General features: G+C 35.7%; 1 protein-coding gene across 1 annotated transcript in view; it reads right to left on the reverse strand.

Moving 5' to 3' along the window:
- ino80 (INO80 complex ATPase subunit) overlaps window positions 1-17,052 on the reverse strand; it is a 78,340-nt gene that overhangs the window by 43,271 nt on the left and 18,017 nt on the right. The window contains 10 exon segments of the mRNA XM_056445576.1: window positions 1,871-1,890; window positions 1,893-2,010; window positions 8,069-8,264; window positions 8,691-8,784; window positions 8,877-8,944; window positions 10,205-10,338; window positions 11,776-11,943; window positions 12,063-12,148; window positions 13,766-13,883; window positions 13,969-14,053. Coding sequence (XP_056301551.1) covers window positions 1,871-1,890; window positions 1,893-2,010; window positions 8,069-8,264; window positions 8,691-8,784; window positions 8,877-8,944; window positions 10,205-10,338; window positions 11,776-11,943; window positions 12,063-12,148; window positions 13,766-13,883; window positions 13,969-14,053 — 1,087 coding nt within the window.

Genomic DNA, 17,052 nt, shown 5'->3' on the forward strand with positions numbered 1-17,052 from the left:
TTAAAATTTAAAATGTTTACAGATTTTTTTTATTTTGCTCCCATAACTCCGTGGTTAGTAGTTTTGGAAAATACAAACTGAAGGTTCGATCTAATGTTAGCATATACTTTCTTTGTGTATTTATATTTAGAATTTTTTACTGCAAATATCACATCCATAACACTGGAATTGCTCATTTGTAATGTTTGATGATGTTTAGTAACATTTTGTGAGGCCAAAGATGAATTTCCAGATGTGTGGACAATAAAGACGTCTAATCAAAACGAAAATTCTGTCATTATTTAATCACCCTTGACTTATTCCGTAACAGTTTAAGCACAAAAGAAGATATTCAGAAGAATGTCAAAAACATGAAACCATTGACTTCCACAGTAGGAAAAACAAATGCTATAGATGCAAATGGTTACAGGTTTACAACATTATTCAGTATATCCTCTTTTGTCTTCAATGCAAAAAAAAAATAATAATAATAAGTCATGGGTGAGTAAATGATTTTTATCTTTGGTGTTAGAATACTGACATGGAATACCGTTTCCGGGTCCAAGTCTCTACTCAATATCAGGGTATATACAGGCATCAGAGAGTGAAATTCAATACTATTTAGGACCTTTTTTAAGACTCTTCTCATACATTTTAAGACCTCTTCGCCACTTTAGGTTTCAACTGGTAACATTGGCGACATTTTAATTTACAGTATATTTTATAAATACTGATTGTAAGAAACAAATCCGAAACTAAAACGTTATTCACATACAGAATAAAAATACTAATCCAGCAGGTGGCACCTAAACAGCAGGAATAATGGTGTTTCCTTGGTTACTGCAGTAAACAAGCAGCATGATGTCAGCTCCAGCTGTATTTAATCGATTTCATAAACTACACAGCATCCCGATATTCACAGATTAAATTCAGGCAAACTTTAGCATGCTGATACAAAACTGAATACCTTGCGTTAGCATTTAAGACATTTTAATACCTTTTAAGGGCCTTATATTTCTCTAAATAGATTTATCAGCTATTAATAATTTTTAAGACCCTGCGGACACCCTGATTAAAATTAAGATAGCATTAGCCGTTTATTAGCCAAACAAATACTCTGTGTAGTCTTATCGCAGACTAAAGCAATTTTTTTGTTACAAAATCATGTTGTTAGCTTTCACTACAGTCTTTAAACTTGTTGCAACACAGACGCCAGTATGTAAAAATATATAGATAAAGGTGAATCACTGTCTGACCACCTGAGAATAGTAAATGATATAATGGACAACACGATCGCAGTTTGATCTTGGCAATTGGCATATTCACAATATGACAGTAAAATTTTTTTTTATAGTCATTGTTCATTCAATTTAATATTAACCTCACTTAATGAGGCAGGTGGGCACAATGTTTTACAGAACAAGACTATTCTTTGTTTAATTTTGGAGATTTTCACTTGGAGATCATCCTCTATGCTCAATTGTGCCCTTTATTTTTTATGTACGAGTGCCGCAAAGGTGTCAAAGTTGAACATTGTACTGTAAAATCAATCTTCTGCAACTAATCCTATTGCGGTGTTGTTAATAACCCAAGGGGTCGCAATGCAATGAAAAAAAAATGGAAAGACTGATGATTTTTTTATTTGCATGTTGTTTTTTATGTAACTATTAAATAATATTTTATCTTCTGTAAGTTATGGATGAATTGTTGTAATTTTAATAGTTTAATAACATATATGAGATATTTTGAAATCCCCAAACGACCCCCTGGGGGGTCTTGACCCCCAGTTTGAGAGCCATTGCACTAAGAGACTATGATGTGTGATTTCAGACTTAACAAGCAGATAGTCCACTAGGATGTTTTCTTTTTTGAGGGAATGTGTGTTTCTTACCCTGGGTGTAACGGCGAGTAAAACTTGGGTGGTTGAGTAGGTTGGCATTGTCTGAGCGTTCTAGTGGATGAGCGTCTGCTATGGATCACTGCATCAGTGTGACAGATGGATAAAGACCCTGTAGATGTGAACACCAGATCCTGCAGGAAAGAGAGAGAAAATAGTTCATGTATCAAATTAGCCCCTACTAAATCATGCATTGTCAAAAAGTCAACACGTATGACTAAGTGGGTGTTTGAGGATGGCGGTTTCCCACATTGTGCTTGAATGTTTTCTAAAAAGAGCAATCCATGGGTCTTTAGCACCTCCTAGTGATCTATGCGCTCCCTACATCAAGTTACCCATAATCTAATGTAAACCCAACTCCTATCTCATCAGCTCCATTTATCACAAGCCAAGAGGTCACGCTGTGCAGAAGTGATACCCTAAATGAAACCACAGTGGTAACAGACGTCCAGATGGGGTCATGGTCAGAACTACAGCTCTAATGACCCACATGAATCATAAAGAGCAGCCTATATATCTGCCTGTTTCCTGTCCGCATCCACGTGAGTGACAAGAATAAACAAAGCTGTCAGATTCATTTAGAGGAGCCTAGGAGCTAATGATGGATGAGGTGTGAAAGACATGTGATGACAGAAACAGCGAGAAAGTGGAAAGATATGAAAAAGAGCAATAACTAAAAGAATAAAGTAGAAGTAAGAAATTTGAAAAAAAAAAATCAAGCAAGAAGGAAAATTAAAGATGCAAACAAATAAAGCAATATGTAAAAGAACAAGAAAATGAAAGAAGTGTAATAAAAATACAGCAATGAAATGAAAATGTGAAAATGTGGAATAATGAAAGAGAGAACATAAATAAACAGAATAACAGAGAAGACAGCAAAATTTATGAATAAAATTCCAGAATAACAATAAAAAAAGATTCAATGAACAAATAACAAAAACAGGCCAAAAAACAATGATTAAGAAAGGAACACAGAGAATAAAAGAAAGTGAAATATAAAAGAAACGGTCTGACAAAGCAAGAAAGTGAGGGAAAACGTATAGAGGGGAAAACAAATGAAAGAACAACAAACAAAAATAAAACAAAGAAATTAAATCAGAACGAAATAACAATAATAATAATAAGTGAGAAAAAAATAGGACAAGTAAAAAGAATACATGAACAAACAATAAAAAGCAAGCCAAAACAATGATGATTAAAACAAGGAAACACAAAAAATGAAAGAAACAGGGTTGACAAAGCAAGAAAGCAAACAAAATAAAATTCTCATATTTTAATAAATAAATAAATAAATAGCCAGAATTAACAAAAGAAAAAGCCAAAAAAATCAATAAACAAAGAATATATGTCAAAAATGCAATGACTTTAAAAAAGAAAGCAAAAAAGAAAGAAAGAAAAAAAAGAAGAAAAGAAAGAAAGAAAGAAAGAAAGAAAGAAAGAAAGAAAAGAGAAAGAAAAGAAAGAAAGAAAGAAAAAAAAAAAGAAAGAAAGAAAAAAAAGAAAGAAAGAAAGAAAGAAAAAAAGAAAGAAAAAGAAAGAAAGAAAGAAAGAAAGAAAGAAAAAGAAAGAAAAAGAAAGAAAGAAAAAAAAAAAAAAAAAAAAAAAAAAAAAAAAAAAAAAAAAAAAAAAAAAAAAAAAAAAAAAAAAAAAGAAAGAAAAGAAAAAAGAAAAAAAGAAAGAAAGAAAGAAAGAAAAAGAAAAAAGAAGAAAAAAAGAAAAGAAAGAAACCAAGAAAGAAAGAAAAAGAAAAAAAGAAAAGAAAGAAAGAAAGAAAGAAAGAAAGAAAGAAAGAAAGAAAGAAAAAAGGAATAAAAGAAAATAAAAGGAAAGAAAGGGCGCTGTGGAGTCTCTCAGCAGGAGTGCTCGTTTCTCGTTTCATAAAGTACGAGCTCAGTGAGAGTCACTGTACAAACACAGATGAGGAATGAATGATCCAGAGATTCTCACAGCACTCCTGCCTGCGGCTGCACACTGACTGATACAAACAAATGAAATGCTCATTACCACACAACAACACACAGATCAGCTACATCTGCACAGAGCACCTCAGAGAGGAGGATCCTTCGGCTCACATTCAACGATGGGCTTGAGCAATACCTGATGATTCTCAAGCACACACTGGAAACCAGAGTCTCTTGGTTTACAATTCAAAAATCACAGAATGTTGCAATGTTTGGAGAAAACTGAACTGCTCTAAACCGAGTCTGGGGAAGGTTTGAAATCTACTATTAATCTTATCTTCAAAAAGGCAGGTGCTTACACTTTAAGCCATTAGTTAGCATGGCTAATGTCTTTTCTTCCCAATCTTGACATGCATTCAATTTTATCGGTTCTTGAAAAAGAGAATGTTTCCATCAGGGTTTGAACGCCTCGTTGAATTGCTTGTTTAATTTTTACATTTTTAAAAAGAAACACAACATCTTCATAATCAGAGTTCAGCTATTTATTGACCTTTTCTTTCAGAATGTCTGCTAATTAGAGTGAACTAAAAAGAGACTGTACACACAAAAAGAATGTTTAAAATTCACTGTATTTCTATTAAGTTGTATCTTTACTTTCAGGTGTTCCACAGGAATATTTGCTTGCATGTTAATTCTGACCAACCTGAAAGCAAATTAGGAAATGTGTTCATATCTGATCAAGTGATGTGGATGTTGTCACATGACTGCATTTTGGTCCGTTTCAACTAGTTCAAACCAAACAATCACTGTTGTGTGAAAGCACCCTAAATAACCTTTCTTCCCCATTCTGACGCTCGGTTTAAACTTCAACACATGAACTTGACCACATGCCATCCCATGTGATTGACTAATTAGACATTTCCATTTGTACAAGTGCACCTTATAAAGTGTCCGATGAGTATATATTTTTAAAAAGAAACACAACATCCAGGCCTCTGAGTGCTTGATATGGGCCAGTCCACATTTGCACACGGGGAGCTGATTGTTGTGGTTTCGTGTTCCCTGTCCATGCCCCAGTGGAGCTAGGAGACGCTTGTGTGGTATAAAAGTCATAGTGGGAAGTGGATAAAATTACACTTCAGTCAGCACCTTCTGAACACAGCTTCCCCTGACCGTAGCCAATACGCACGCCATTGCGCCAAACTGCAGGTTAACCTTGCCTCTGTTTGGCCCCCTTGGGACGACACTGTAGCTTCTGGACTGGGACATCCAGCATCCATTCCTCTATCATCTTTCCTTTCCTGTATAATCAGTTTGGACCTTTGATATTCCCATCAGCATTTGATATACAGCAATGCTGTAGTGTCTCGTGGGTGAGTGGAAGTAGGTTTCCACAGCGAAATATGAGCCATTGGCGCTAATGAATGATGAGGGTCATTTCATCTGGTTCAGTGGGGTAACCCAAGGCAGGAGTAAAGCTGCACACCCATACACAAAAACTCCAAAACAGAGCATGCAAGAGCATGTTATAGAATTTGTACCAGCATGTTAACAAGCCCAGATCCAAAAGCAGATCTGCTCCACTTTGTCCTTTGGGTTATGCTTGAGAAATAATAATTTTTTGTATGTACAACCTTTTGTTCATGTGTGCCAATAAGAGTCAACTAAAAAGGATTGTACACCTTACCTGTCAACCCTCCCGTTATTCCCAGGATTTTCCCGTATTTTACAATTCTATCCTGCTAACATTCTGTAAAGATATTTGTCTGTATTTCTCCCGTACTTTTAAATGTTTCTATGAAGGGTAGCAATAAACAACAAAGAGCCGATCCTTCCTATATGCAACCCATACCGCCAAACCACCAGGGGACGCCCCGTCCTCTTAAATGTGAATCTGTTCTGTGCTTTCACAGGGTTTCTGCAGGTTTCATCAAGTCAAATTTAAGACTTTTTAGGACCATTTTAAGAGCATTATAATTGAGATTTTAGACTTATGTGAGGCTAAACACTTAGGATTTTTGGTAATGGCCCGGTTGGACCAATGGAATTGGAAAAAACCAAATGTAGTTATTCAATAACCAGATTTTAATGTGTCAAAACAAGAAAACTCTAGTTTTATTGACATTTTATCCAACATAATGTTTCTTTTTTAAATGACAAGTTTAACATTGTTCAAAGTTTAGTTATTATGAAGAAAACTACATGAATAACCAAAAAAAAATATTTGTTTGCTTTTGGTCTAAATGAATTGAGTATAACTCATATTCAACCTAATGCATTTCTGTTATAAAACCTTAAGTTTCATGCCTATTTAATGTCCACTCACACTTTCTCTGGTAAATAGCTTTTGTGTAAATGGAAGATTATGTAAAGGGATAAATAATTGTTAATAATTGGCATTAAAAATAGTTTTTAGTTTTCTTTTCTTGATTAGAAATTTTTGAAAAATGCTGTAAAATGTCTAACAGCTATTGTGAAATAAACATCTCAATGCAATGAAAATCTTAAATATATATTAAAAAAAATATTTAGATAGATTGTTGGTGATTGGATGGGTTTGACCCGATTGCTTAACATTACTTCAATAACTTTTAAAATTAAGACCTGTTTAAAAAGATTTAAGACCTACAACACAATATTTCTCTAATTTTAAGACTTTTTAAGGGCCAAAGTTTTGTTTTATGAAATTTAAGACTTTTAAGACCACGTGGACACCCGGTTTCATTTTATTTAGGCATGAAACACTTTAAAATAAGTATAAGAATGGCAGGATTCCCTTTACAGGCGCCGTTGCCCCTCCTATGCATTCTCAAAACAGTCAATTCATATAGCGGTGCGTGACTGTCAGATGCGCTCCATGATAGTGATAAATAGACGCTGTTTCCCAAATGGAATCTGTACACACTATTTGAAGCAGAGCGAAAGTGGACACTCTGGGTTTTGGGTGGGTGTTTGAACAGACATATACACACAATAATAATAATAATAATAATAATAATAATAACATCTAAACATGTCGATCTTGGTGGGTTTTCTTTTAAACACAACAAATTTTGTCTTAAACGAGCATCAATAATTAAGAAAACAATCGAATTGGGGGCGCTGCCGAGCGTGATGGAGTAATGACGTGTTTTCAGCGCTCCTACAGAACCTTAAATTATTAATACAATAACAGCTGTTTAAAGTCTGAGAATGGACAGGATTTGTTATTGCAAACAAACTGACAACCAGACCAAATAAATACAGTCGAGGATGGCAGCGAATCTGCGTAAATACAAGTATTCCGGCCCTACCACCGTAAGGCCCAAAGCCTCGGGGCAGAGTAGTTCCAGCGAGCCCGGCCGACCTGTCACTTCTACTTCTGGATGGCCTGAAGATACAAATACAGACTTTGAGCTAATAAAGGCCGAAAGTTCTTCTTTAAGAATGGATATATCATCTGTAATAAGGAAAGAGTTGAAGAACGCATTGGCAGATGACTGACGCAAGTAAATCTGAACTACAAGTGATGAGAACCAAAATCACAAATAATGCCAGCGCTGTGCGTTCCGAAACTGACCAAATGAAAGAGAATATTAAGGATGTCGAGGGAGGACTCTCAACTTGGTCAGACAAGATGGTCACTCTCCAGGCCACGGTAACTAAACTCACAAGTCCAGTCGACGACTTGAAAGAAATCGATCCAATGCTTCCATTATAGATCTGTGCATTTTTAGTGACACCTCATTTTAATAAATGTAATCAAACGAAAAATCTAAATGAGTGATTCATTCGCTGCTCTTTAATCAGAATATTTAAATTATACAGTGAAGAAAAGGTTGAGATTTGATAATTTGACTCAATTTCTTTTTAATAGCTATTAATTTTAATAAGCTAAGTTGTTTTCTAATTTATTCGCAGCTTTTTCTAATGTGTACTATTTATTCTATTCTTTGTAAATATTAATAAAAAACATATTACTATGGGGGGGTATCCCTTATTTTCACATACCATTGTTGACAAGTATGCTGTACACACAAAAATCATGTTTAAAATTCACTGTTTTTCCCATTCTGCTTTCCCTTTTTCCTATGCAAACATGCCTTTGACATACGGGTCTTACATCTTTTGCAACATTTCATCATTCTAAAATAAATCTAAGAATAAACTCAAGCTATGAAGCCACCGTATCTGATGTTGTGATTTATTTGCTATTATTTTACACCACTAGCTGAAATGCATGCACATGGTGATATATGTATACAGTATATGCAGTCATGTGACAAAGCAAAATAAGAAGGACAGAGCATACCTGTAGAACAGGACTGCTGTGGACATTTGGGAAAGATGTTGGCCTATTGAGCCACAAGATGAGATCCCTGTGTGAAAGACATAGCTTTTCTAATCGGCCTCTCCCTTTAACTTCATTCGTCTTTTCTTCTTCATCCCACTGACGGCTATGGTGGAGCCGATAAGCTGATTTGAAAGAAAGATATAAGGCTAACCACCTGAAAAAAAGGAAAAGAAGATATTCTCTAAGTTAAACACAAAAAGTAACACATTTATAATAACTAATAACTAAATATATAATAACTATATAACTTATACTAACTTATAATAACTAGTGACTAATAGTATCAAGAAAAAGTCAGTGGATACCCTCAACTGATTGATTATTGGCAACTTTCAAAATAATTTTTGTGTTCAGGAGAAATTCTTATTAGAGTCATGAATAGAAGATATTTTGAGAAATGTTTCTTTCTCCTTAAAGTCTGTGGGCTCATATCATGTTTGCTTCCCAACATTCTTAAAAAAATTCCACAGGAGAAAAAAAAAAACATGCATGTCTAGAACGACGTGATGACAGAGTTTTCATTTGCAGAACTATTCCTCCATGTAAGAATAATCACTGGTGTAAGTGTGAAGTAACTGACCTCACTAGAGTCCCCTGAAGCATGACGTTTGACATCTCGGCAGGAGACACATCGATGAAACGCAGGAAGGAAAAGCTGCTGGCTTCATCGTCAGCTGTAGAAACGATGCAGACGATGATCAGAAACGAGTAGAGTGTGGCATCGAACAATTCAGAATGTAACTGAAGTTTAATAAAAGACAATCACTTTTTCTGTGAAATAAGGACTGTTGAATGTGTTGAGCAGAAAACGGAGACAGCAACGTCTGTTTCAGCCTGAAGAGTGAAGGGAATGAATAAAACAGTATTAAAAACAAATGTTCGTGTTGTGTTGTATTGTATAACAATGTTTTGAAAGGAGATGGAATCAAATTTATAACTATAAAGCCAACTGTATTTTTTCACACCTAAAATAGTCTGATCATTATACACATATACCATTCATCAGCTAAAAACATTATCCTGAAAAAAGTGATTCCAACAATATCGTTCACCTGTGTCTTTATTGTAACAGTTGTAATGTGGACTACTCTCATACACTATTCTTATAAAATTGCAGTGCTTTCCACACAGAGACTTTACATGGTATATTAACGGCTGCCCAAGTAAATTTAGTGACACATTTTTTTTACTATTATTATCATCATCCTTTTACACTTTTTTGTATCCGCTCAATCTAAACAAACATCTGTGAGCGATTAAGCAGTGGAAAACCTTCTCTCGTTTACCCGTTTCATACTGCTCGTTCTGTGTGCACGAGTACTGTCAACACTCACGTAGTGCAGACCCACAGAGACACACACCTTTTTGCGTCTGGCCGGGGTTTCTAAATTCTAAACGACTCAGAAAAATGTTACTAAATACTCAGAGAGGACGAAATTACATCTAAATTGGCTGCAGAATATTTGTACACCATTAGAAATAGGTAATCAACTCGTTTGTCTTATTTAAATAATCTACACATTTTATTCTTGCAATTATTATCCTTTTTAGAGATATTTCTGTTTTTATTTCTTTTCATTTATTTCTCATTTGCTGTATATTTTATTAATTTGATGATGTCAATGTTACATATTGTATACATCTAAAATGCTTTGTCAATACTGTACAAAATGTCATGCCAATAAAGCAACCTGAACTTGAATGAGAGATAGAGAGAAGCAGATTTTAATGGCTGCACATGGCTTCCGAATAGGATAAAAGAGAAATAGTGGAATAAATAAATAGAATTATTTATTAGTAAAAAAAAAATGTATTTATTTATTTATTTATTTATTTATTTAAACAGTCTTTTTTTAACCTTAACCCATTGAAAAAAAAAGTTGAAAAACCTATAATAATAAAAAACTGTGTTAAAAATCTAATTATGTTTTGTTTGTCGCATACAAACTTTTTTTGTGCTGTGGGTAAAAGGTGTGTTTCAATACGGCCACCACCGCAAGTATATTTAAAACCTGTGGGAAGCACTGAATTAGAATGACTAATTTTATAGTTATAGTTATTTTCCTTAACGAAGGTACAAAAAAAATGACTCACTTGGTCTTTCCCTGGTTAGTTGTGTGAAGGATGGCATGTCGAAAGAGGAATTTGGACATGATGAAGGGCTTTAGGGACATGTGGAAAGGTGAGCGTATCTCCTGACGTTCAAACAGGTCTGGGTGGTTACAAACCTTTTACAGTTGAGAAAACACACAGCGATTTAAAAACATAAGCTCATCAAAATGTATACTGTTATTTGAACATATATTGATCTCTTTGGTGGAACATAATAGAAAATAATCTGAAGGATGTTGGAGACCAAGCGGTTTCAATTAAAATTGACTTCAAATGTATTTTTCATCCATACATTGCAATCAATGGGAAGTGAAACATCTCATAACATTCTTTAAAACATCTTTTGAGCTTAGTTGAATAGAATAATACATGAAAGATTGAAATAACATGAAAGTGAGTACTGAGAACTGTACTGCATTGGTTTAATTAGAATTTTTTTCTGATATCTACGTAGTTATGTGGCTTAAGTAAGTTAAAAAAATCTTCAGAAATGGTTTTACAGGTTCATTTATTACTCCATAAAATACCCCTAGAATCAGAAGGTCCATAATTTACCATATTTGGATTGTGTCATGAATATTAATGAGCTCTGACATGCAGATCTTACAGACATACATGCATGATGTGCGCTAAACATGGACAAATATAAACAGGGGCGCCGCTGGCGGTCAAAGTTAGGACGATCCGCCACAACCCCTCCCCCCTCCCTCTTCACTCTCATCCCTGAAAGGTTGTCAGAGGGCCGGTGGCGCCCAGTGGCGCCCCTGAATATAAACAACCTAAAACAGATCTACATGCAAATGATGAGGGCATGGCCAGTGAGTCACGTAACAGTTTGCTTTGTGTTCTGATTAGCTTGTTGTCCACCAGGGTTTTACAACTTGTGTAATTTACATGAGAACCAGGATCAATGGTGTCTGAAGGCTGATTTATACTTTGCGTCAAGCACAGACGTATGCTCTGGCACAGCCTTCGCACAGTCGCATAGCCCTCACCGTGGCTAACGCCAACGCTGACATGCACCTCTCAAAAAATGTAACTACACGTTGCAACGACGTGAAGCGCAAGCTCTGTGATTAGTTGGCTTGGTAGCTGTGCGGGACCGAGAGCCACGCAAACCCATTGGAGTGAGTGTTTACAAGTGTTAAGTCCCGTGAAGTAGCTCTAGATGGAATCTGTTGTTTTGTGTTTACCTTATGATTAATGTTGTTGCACGTCCCCCGCTTCACACCTCTAAATCAGTGAGTTTGAGTTACTTGTAGATTAAGTAGCGTTCAGAAAAAACAAAACACTCGTGAAGAAACTTGACACAGACGAACATAAAAACCTACTGCCAGCTAGCGTTTCGGAACAGCAAGCAGAAGTATAAATGTACGACTACGTGAAAGGCAGATGCCGTGGGTCACGCCGATCACTTGACGCAGAAGTATAAACCAGCCTTGAGGCTCACGGAATGGCCGCTTGCATATACTGATCAGTTATTATTCGGCTATGCCTAGATATACCTACATTTCTTTATAGGCCACCTTTAAAGCTGATGAACAGAGTCTCACCTTCCTGAACTGCATGACAAGGTTCATGAGGCTGCTGGTCGTGCTGTGGGCCTGCTGGGCCGATCCCATTGATGACTGCAAAAGGTCCTCGATAGAGATCTTGTTCTTCAGAGCCTGGTAGAGCAGCCTCTGTCTGCTGGTCAACTGGCAGTATGTCAAGATTTCAATCTGAATGGTTGAAGTTTTGGAAATTACGCAACATAAATATAACAGATAAACTTGGAAACAGTGTTATTTAATTGTATGTTTCAAACTACAATTCTGCCTGAGAGGCTGAAAAACATCACCTTGTCAGAGAGCTCGTTTTCCACATCCTTCTTTATTCTGCGCAGCATAAAGGGTTTTAGGATCATGTGCAATCGGGAAAGTTGGTCTGCAAAGGAAAAGCAACAAATAAGTATGTTAATTGTAAATTGACATTTAATATTGGATTATTGTTTTATTACACATGCAATGTTAAATGTTAAGCAGCTTGTTTGATAACAACAGCAGAGTGATTCTGGCTAAAAATCAGCTGGCTTTGTCTAGTGAATGCTGTTTAGCTGTGTTGTTGGGTGAACATACAGTACTTTAAGGACAATCTGTACAACACAGATATAATTTTTTCTAAAGAATATGGAGTCTTTGAAAAGAAAGTGAACAGAAATAAGAATGTAGCTGTTTTTTTTCTCTATTTATATCTGGAAACACATACATTTCACTGCTAACTGCTAATAGTGTGTAAATTTTGCTTTTTTAATCAACCAGAAAGATATAATATGGAGGTGAAATAAATATTTATTATGAGATTAAACATTATTAAACCTCACCTCACTAAAACGCTAAAGTATTTTAGCAAAACCAAACAAGATGCTAAAATATACAAGCAGCTAGCTGAAACACACGAACACAATGCTAAAACCTGGTAGTAAATTAAAAGGTTTAAAACACTTGCTAGAAAAAATACACAAGCCTTATGTTAAACATGATAACAATGTGCTAAAACACCCCAGCAACCACATAGCAACACCCAAGCTACCTATAATAAGCACTCAAAAGCTTCATTTTTTAAAAACTATTTCAGACAGTAAACTCTGACAAAATTTACCCAAAGTTTTACAACATTAGCATAGTTTAACTTTGGTATATTTAGCAAAACTACATTTATACAAATGCTAATAAAATAACAAAACACTACTGCTACTACTTCCACTACTACTACTACTACTCCTCCTCCTACTACTAGTACTACTACTAATACTACTACTACTCCTTCTACTACTACTAATACTCCTAGTACTACTACTAATACTACTTCTACTACTACTACTACTACTACTAATACTACTTCTACTACTTCCACTACTACTACTCCTTTTACTACTACTAATACTCCTAGTACTACTACTAATACTACTACTACTTCCACTACTACTACTCCTTCTACTACTACTACTAATACTACTTGTACAGCTACTACTACTACTAATACTACTTCTACTACTTCCACTACTACTACTCCTTCTACTACTACTAATACTCCTAGTACTACTACTAATACTCCTAGTACTACTACTAATACTACTACTACTAATACTAATACTACTTCTACTACTCCTTCCACTTCCACTACTACTACTCCTTTTACTACTACTAATACTCCTAGTTCTACTACTAATACTACTACTACTTCCACTACTACTACTCCTTCTACTACTACTACTAATACTACTTCTACTACTAATACTACTTCTACTACTACTCATTCTATTACTACTAATACTCCTAGGACTACTACCAATACTACTACTTCTTCCACTACTTCTACTACTACGACTCCTACTAATACTACTTTAACTACTACTACTTCTACTTCCACTACTCCTTCTACTACTACTACTACTAATAATAATAATAATAATTGAACTAAAATGTCAAAACACATCTCCCTAGAAATGACATGGACCGTAAACAACAACTTAAATGATATTAAACACAAGTGTTGACTGACTTTCATCAATAGCAGATTTGTTCTCAGCATGACTCTCGATGTCCTTAGAAAACCACTCGTTGAACTCTTCGTGAGAGTCAAACAGCGTTGGCATGATGAAATGAAGCAAAGCCCACAACTGAGAGGAACAAAAATAGTGTCAGTTTTAATGTGGTACATCACTTTTAATGTGGTACAACAAGATCCCACATGAACACACTCACCTCTGCCATTGTGTTCTGGATTGGCGTCCCTGTTAGCAGGAGGCGGTTCCTGCACTGGAACTGAAGAAGGATCTTCCACCGGACGCTGCCAAGAAGAAGCAGAGACAACCACTAAGACCTCCAAAGCAAGCATCAAGCTGAGGTTAATGGAGGATATAATTCTCAGCGTGACAAGAACTCTCAAGGCACAACTAGGAATCCAGGCGGGATTCTCTTCAGAGCACATTTCTCAGACCCACTTAAGTCTTTCATTGATTATGGGGACTTTAGAGACTTGAAAGCAGCACTGATGTCTTGTCGAGACTCTGATTGGCCAATAAATCATGTCCCACCACAACAGAAGCTGCTGGCACATGTGCTGTCATCTCCAGAGAGGCACAAACTCACACTCTGAGCTTGAGAGGCCCTCGGCTCTCTGAAGGCTTCCAGTCCAGACATAGTGTCACTGCACTGACTATGAGGATGGGAACATGGAAAATCTGAGATGCACCGGTACTGGAGACTCTCTCTCTCTCTCTGGGGCATCTGCCGCTTTTTATAAACTCATTTTTCCTTGTTGAAAGGTTCAACCAAGGATGCGTAACAGTGAGACAAGCAGAGTATCTGAAGAAAATAGTCATTAAATGGCCTGTATTTTGCTAATGTAAGATTATTAGCATAAGCTGGACAGATGTGGAATGCTTGTGTGCTGCATTTAAAGTGAATACTGAGTGAAAAGCAGGTTTACAACTAGGAAAAGGGTCATTTTCTATCCATATACGGAACTGTATTAAAACATTTTGTTTATAGTATTTTTTATGTATTTTCTTACAAAATTTAAACAGCTTGTAACCAAACTTAACTACACCTTCCCTGACTTTCTAGGTTGTCTAGATAGCCTGTTAACACTTTATATAAAAATGAAAAGGCTGTGACGATAACACACACTTAAACAAGCCTGTAGTTTATGGCACATAAAAAGAATGCTTAAAACAACATTTACAGTGCATCCGGAAAGTATTCATAGCGCTTCACTTTTTCCACATTGTTTTGTGTAACAGCCTTATTTCAAAATAGATTAAATTCATTTATTTCCTCAAAATTCTACACACAATACCCCATTAATGACAATGTATTTTTTTTAATTGTTGCAAATTTATTAAAAATAAAAAAGCTGAAAAAAAATAATAAAATTACATGTACAGAAGTATTCATAGCCTTTGCTCAATACTTTGTTGATGCACCTTTGGCAGCAATTACAGCCTCAAGTCTGTTTTAATATGATGCCACAAGCTTGGTACACCTGTCTTTGGGAATTTTGGCCTATTCCATTCTTTGCAGTACCTCTTAAGCTCAATCGGCGACGGTGTACACCCATTTTCAGATTTCTCTAGAGATGTTCGATAGGATTTAGGTCTGGGCTCTGGCTGGGCCACTCAAGGATATTCACAGAGTTGTTGTGAAGCCACTACATTAATATTTTGGTGGTGTGCTTTGGGTCATTGTCCTGCTGGAAGATGAACCGTCACCCCAGTCTGAGGTAAAGATCACTCTGAAGCAGGTTTTCATTCAGGATGTCTTTGTACATTGCTGCATTCTTCTTTTCCTCTATCCTGACTAGTCTTTCAGTTCCTGCTGCTGAAAAACATCCCCACAGCATGATGCCTTGGGATCTTATATAGACAGGCGTATGCCTCTTCAAATCACATCCAATCAACTGAGTTTGAACTCCAATTAAGCTGCTGAAACCTCTCAAGAATGATCAGAGGAAATAGAATATACCTGAGCTCAATTCAGAGCTTCACTGCAATGGCTGTGAATACTCATGTACATGTGATTTTTCAGGTTTTTTATTTTTAATAAATTTGCAACAATTTCAAAAAAATCTTTCACATTGTCATTATGTGGGTATTGTGTGTAGAATTTTGAGGAAATAAATGAATTTAATCCATTTTAGAACAAGGCTGTAACATAAACAAATGTGGAAAAAGCGAAGTGCTATGAATACTTTCCGGATGCACTGTATCATAACATTGAAAGAGCTATTTTATACTACAGGGTGGCCCATTTATATGGATACACCTTAATAAAATGGGAATTGTTGGTGATGTTAACGTCCTGTTTGTGGCACATTAGTATATGTGAGGGGGCTTGTAAATAACTCATGAAAGAATAAAGTTACATTAAAGCACACCATTGTTTTTTTTTTTTTGTGAAATTGCCAATAAGTTTATTAAAGTGTCTCTATATAAATGGCCCACCCTGTACAATGTCATTGTGTCTAGCAAAGAAAAGAGATTCATTTAAACTATTCATTTTAACTCATAAATAATATATAGCCAGATCTACATAGTAGTCTATGGTCTCACATCCATTTATAGTGCAACTTTCAGTGTAATTACAGTGCTATTTTAATGACCTCATCTGTCAACATGATACAGTGCAAACACCCACATTGTTATAATCAGATGTTTTCTTAACCCTTTTATTCTCACCACGGTCATTTTTCTTGTGTGTTTATTTTTTTATTGAGAAGAAAGAGCGCAGACTATATTTACAAATTGCTGCTAATTATTTTCGACGACTTCTTACTTGCAATCAAAGAACAATACAACTTTGACGTGAGTGTATCAGTCTCTTGTACGTTATTAATAAAAGGTTATTAAATACTACCATATCAGGGTATATGCAGGAATCCTATAGGTAATTTCAATACCATTTAAAGACTTTTTAAAAGACCTCAGAATATTTTAAGACCTCATCGCCAAGTTCTAATCAGCATCAAACCTTTAACTTAATAAACAGTTGTTAATAAACAGTTGTAGTTAAATAAATCAATGGAGCACAACCATGCAACAGAACTCAACAGGAAACAAAGTGTAAAATAATAAATTGCACGGTTGTTTTCAGCGACAGGCTTCAGCCACTGTTTAAACTTGTCTTTCTCCAATCAGGAGTACACAAACTTACATTCTCCCATTTTGCCATCTGTTTCGCTACAGGTGGAGAGCGTCAAATCACTTTCCCGCATTTGTCGCAAATTATGACGGAGGAGCATGCCCCAGCCCAAACCAATCGCGTGGATCGAGCATGCCATTGTTAATA

This window comes from Danio aesculapii, chromosome 20 (genome assembly GCF_903798145.1).
Source record: "Danio aesculapii chromosome 20, fDanAes4.1, whole genome shotgun sequence".
NCBI classification, from domain to species: Eukaryota; Metazoa; Chordata; class Actinopteri; order Cypriniformes; family Danionidae; genus Danio; species Danio aesculapii.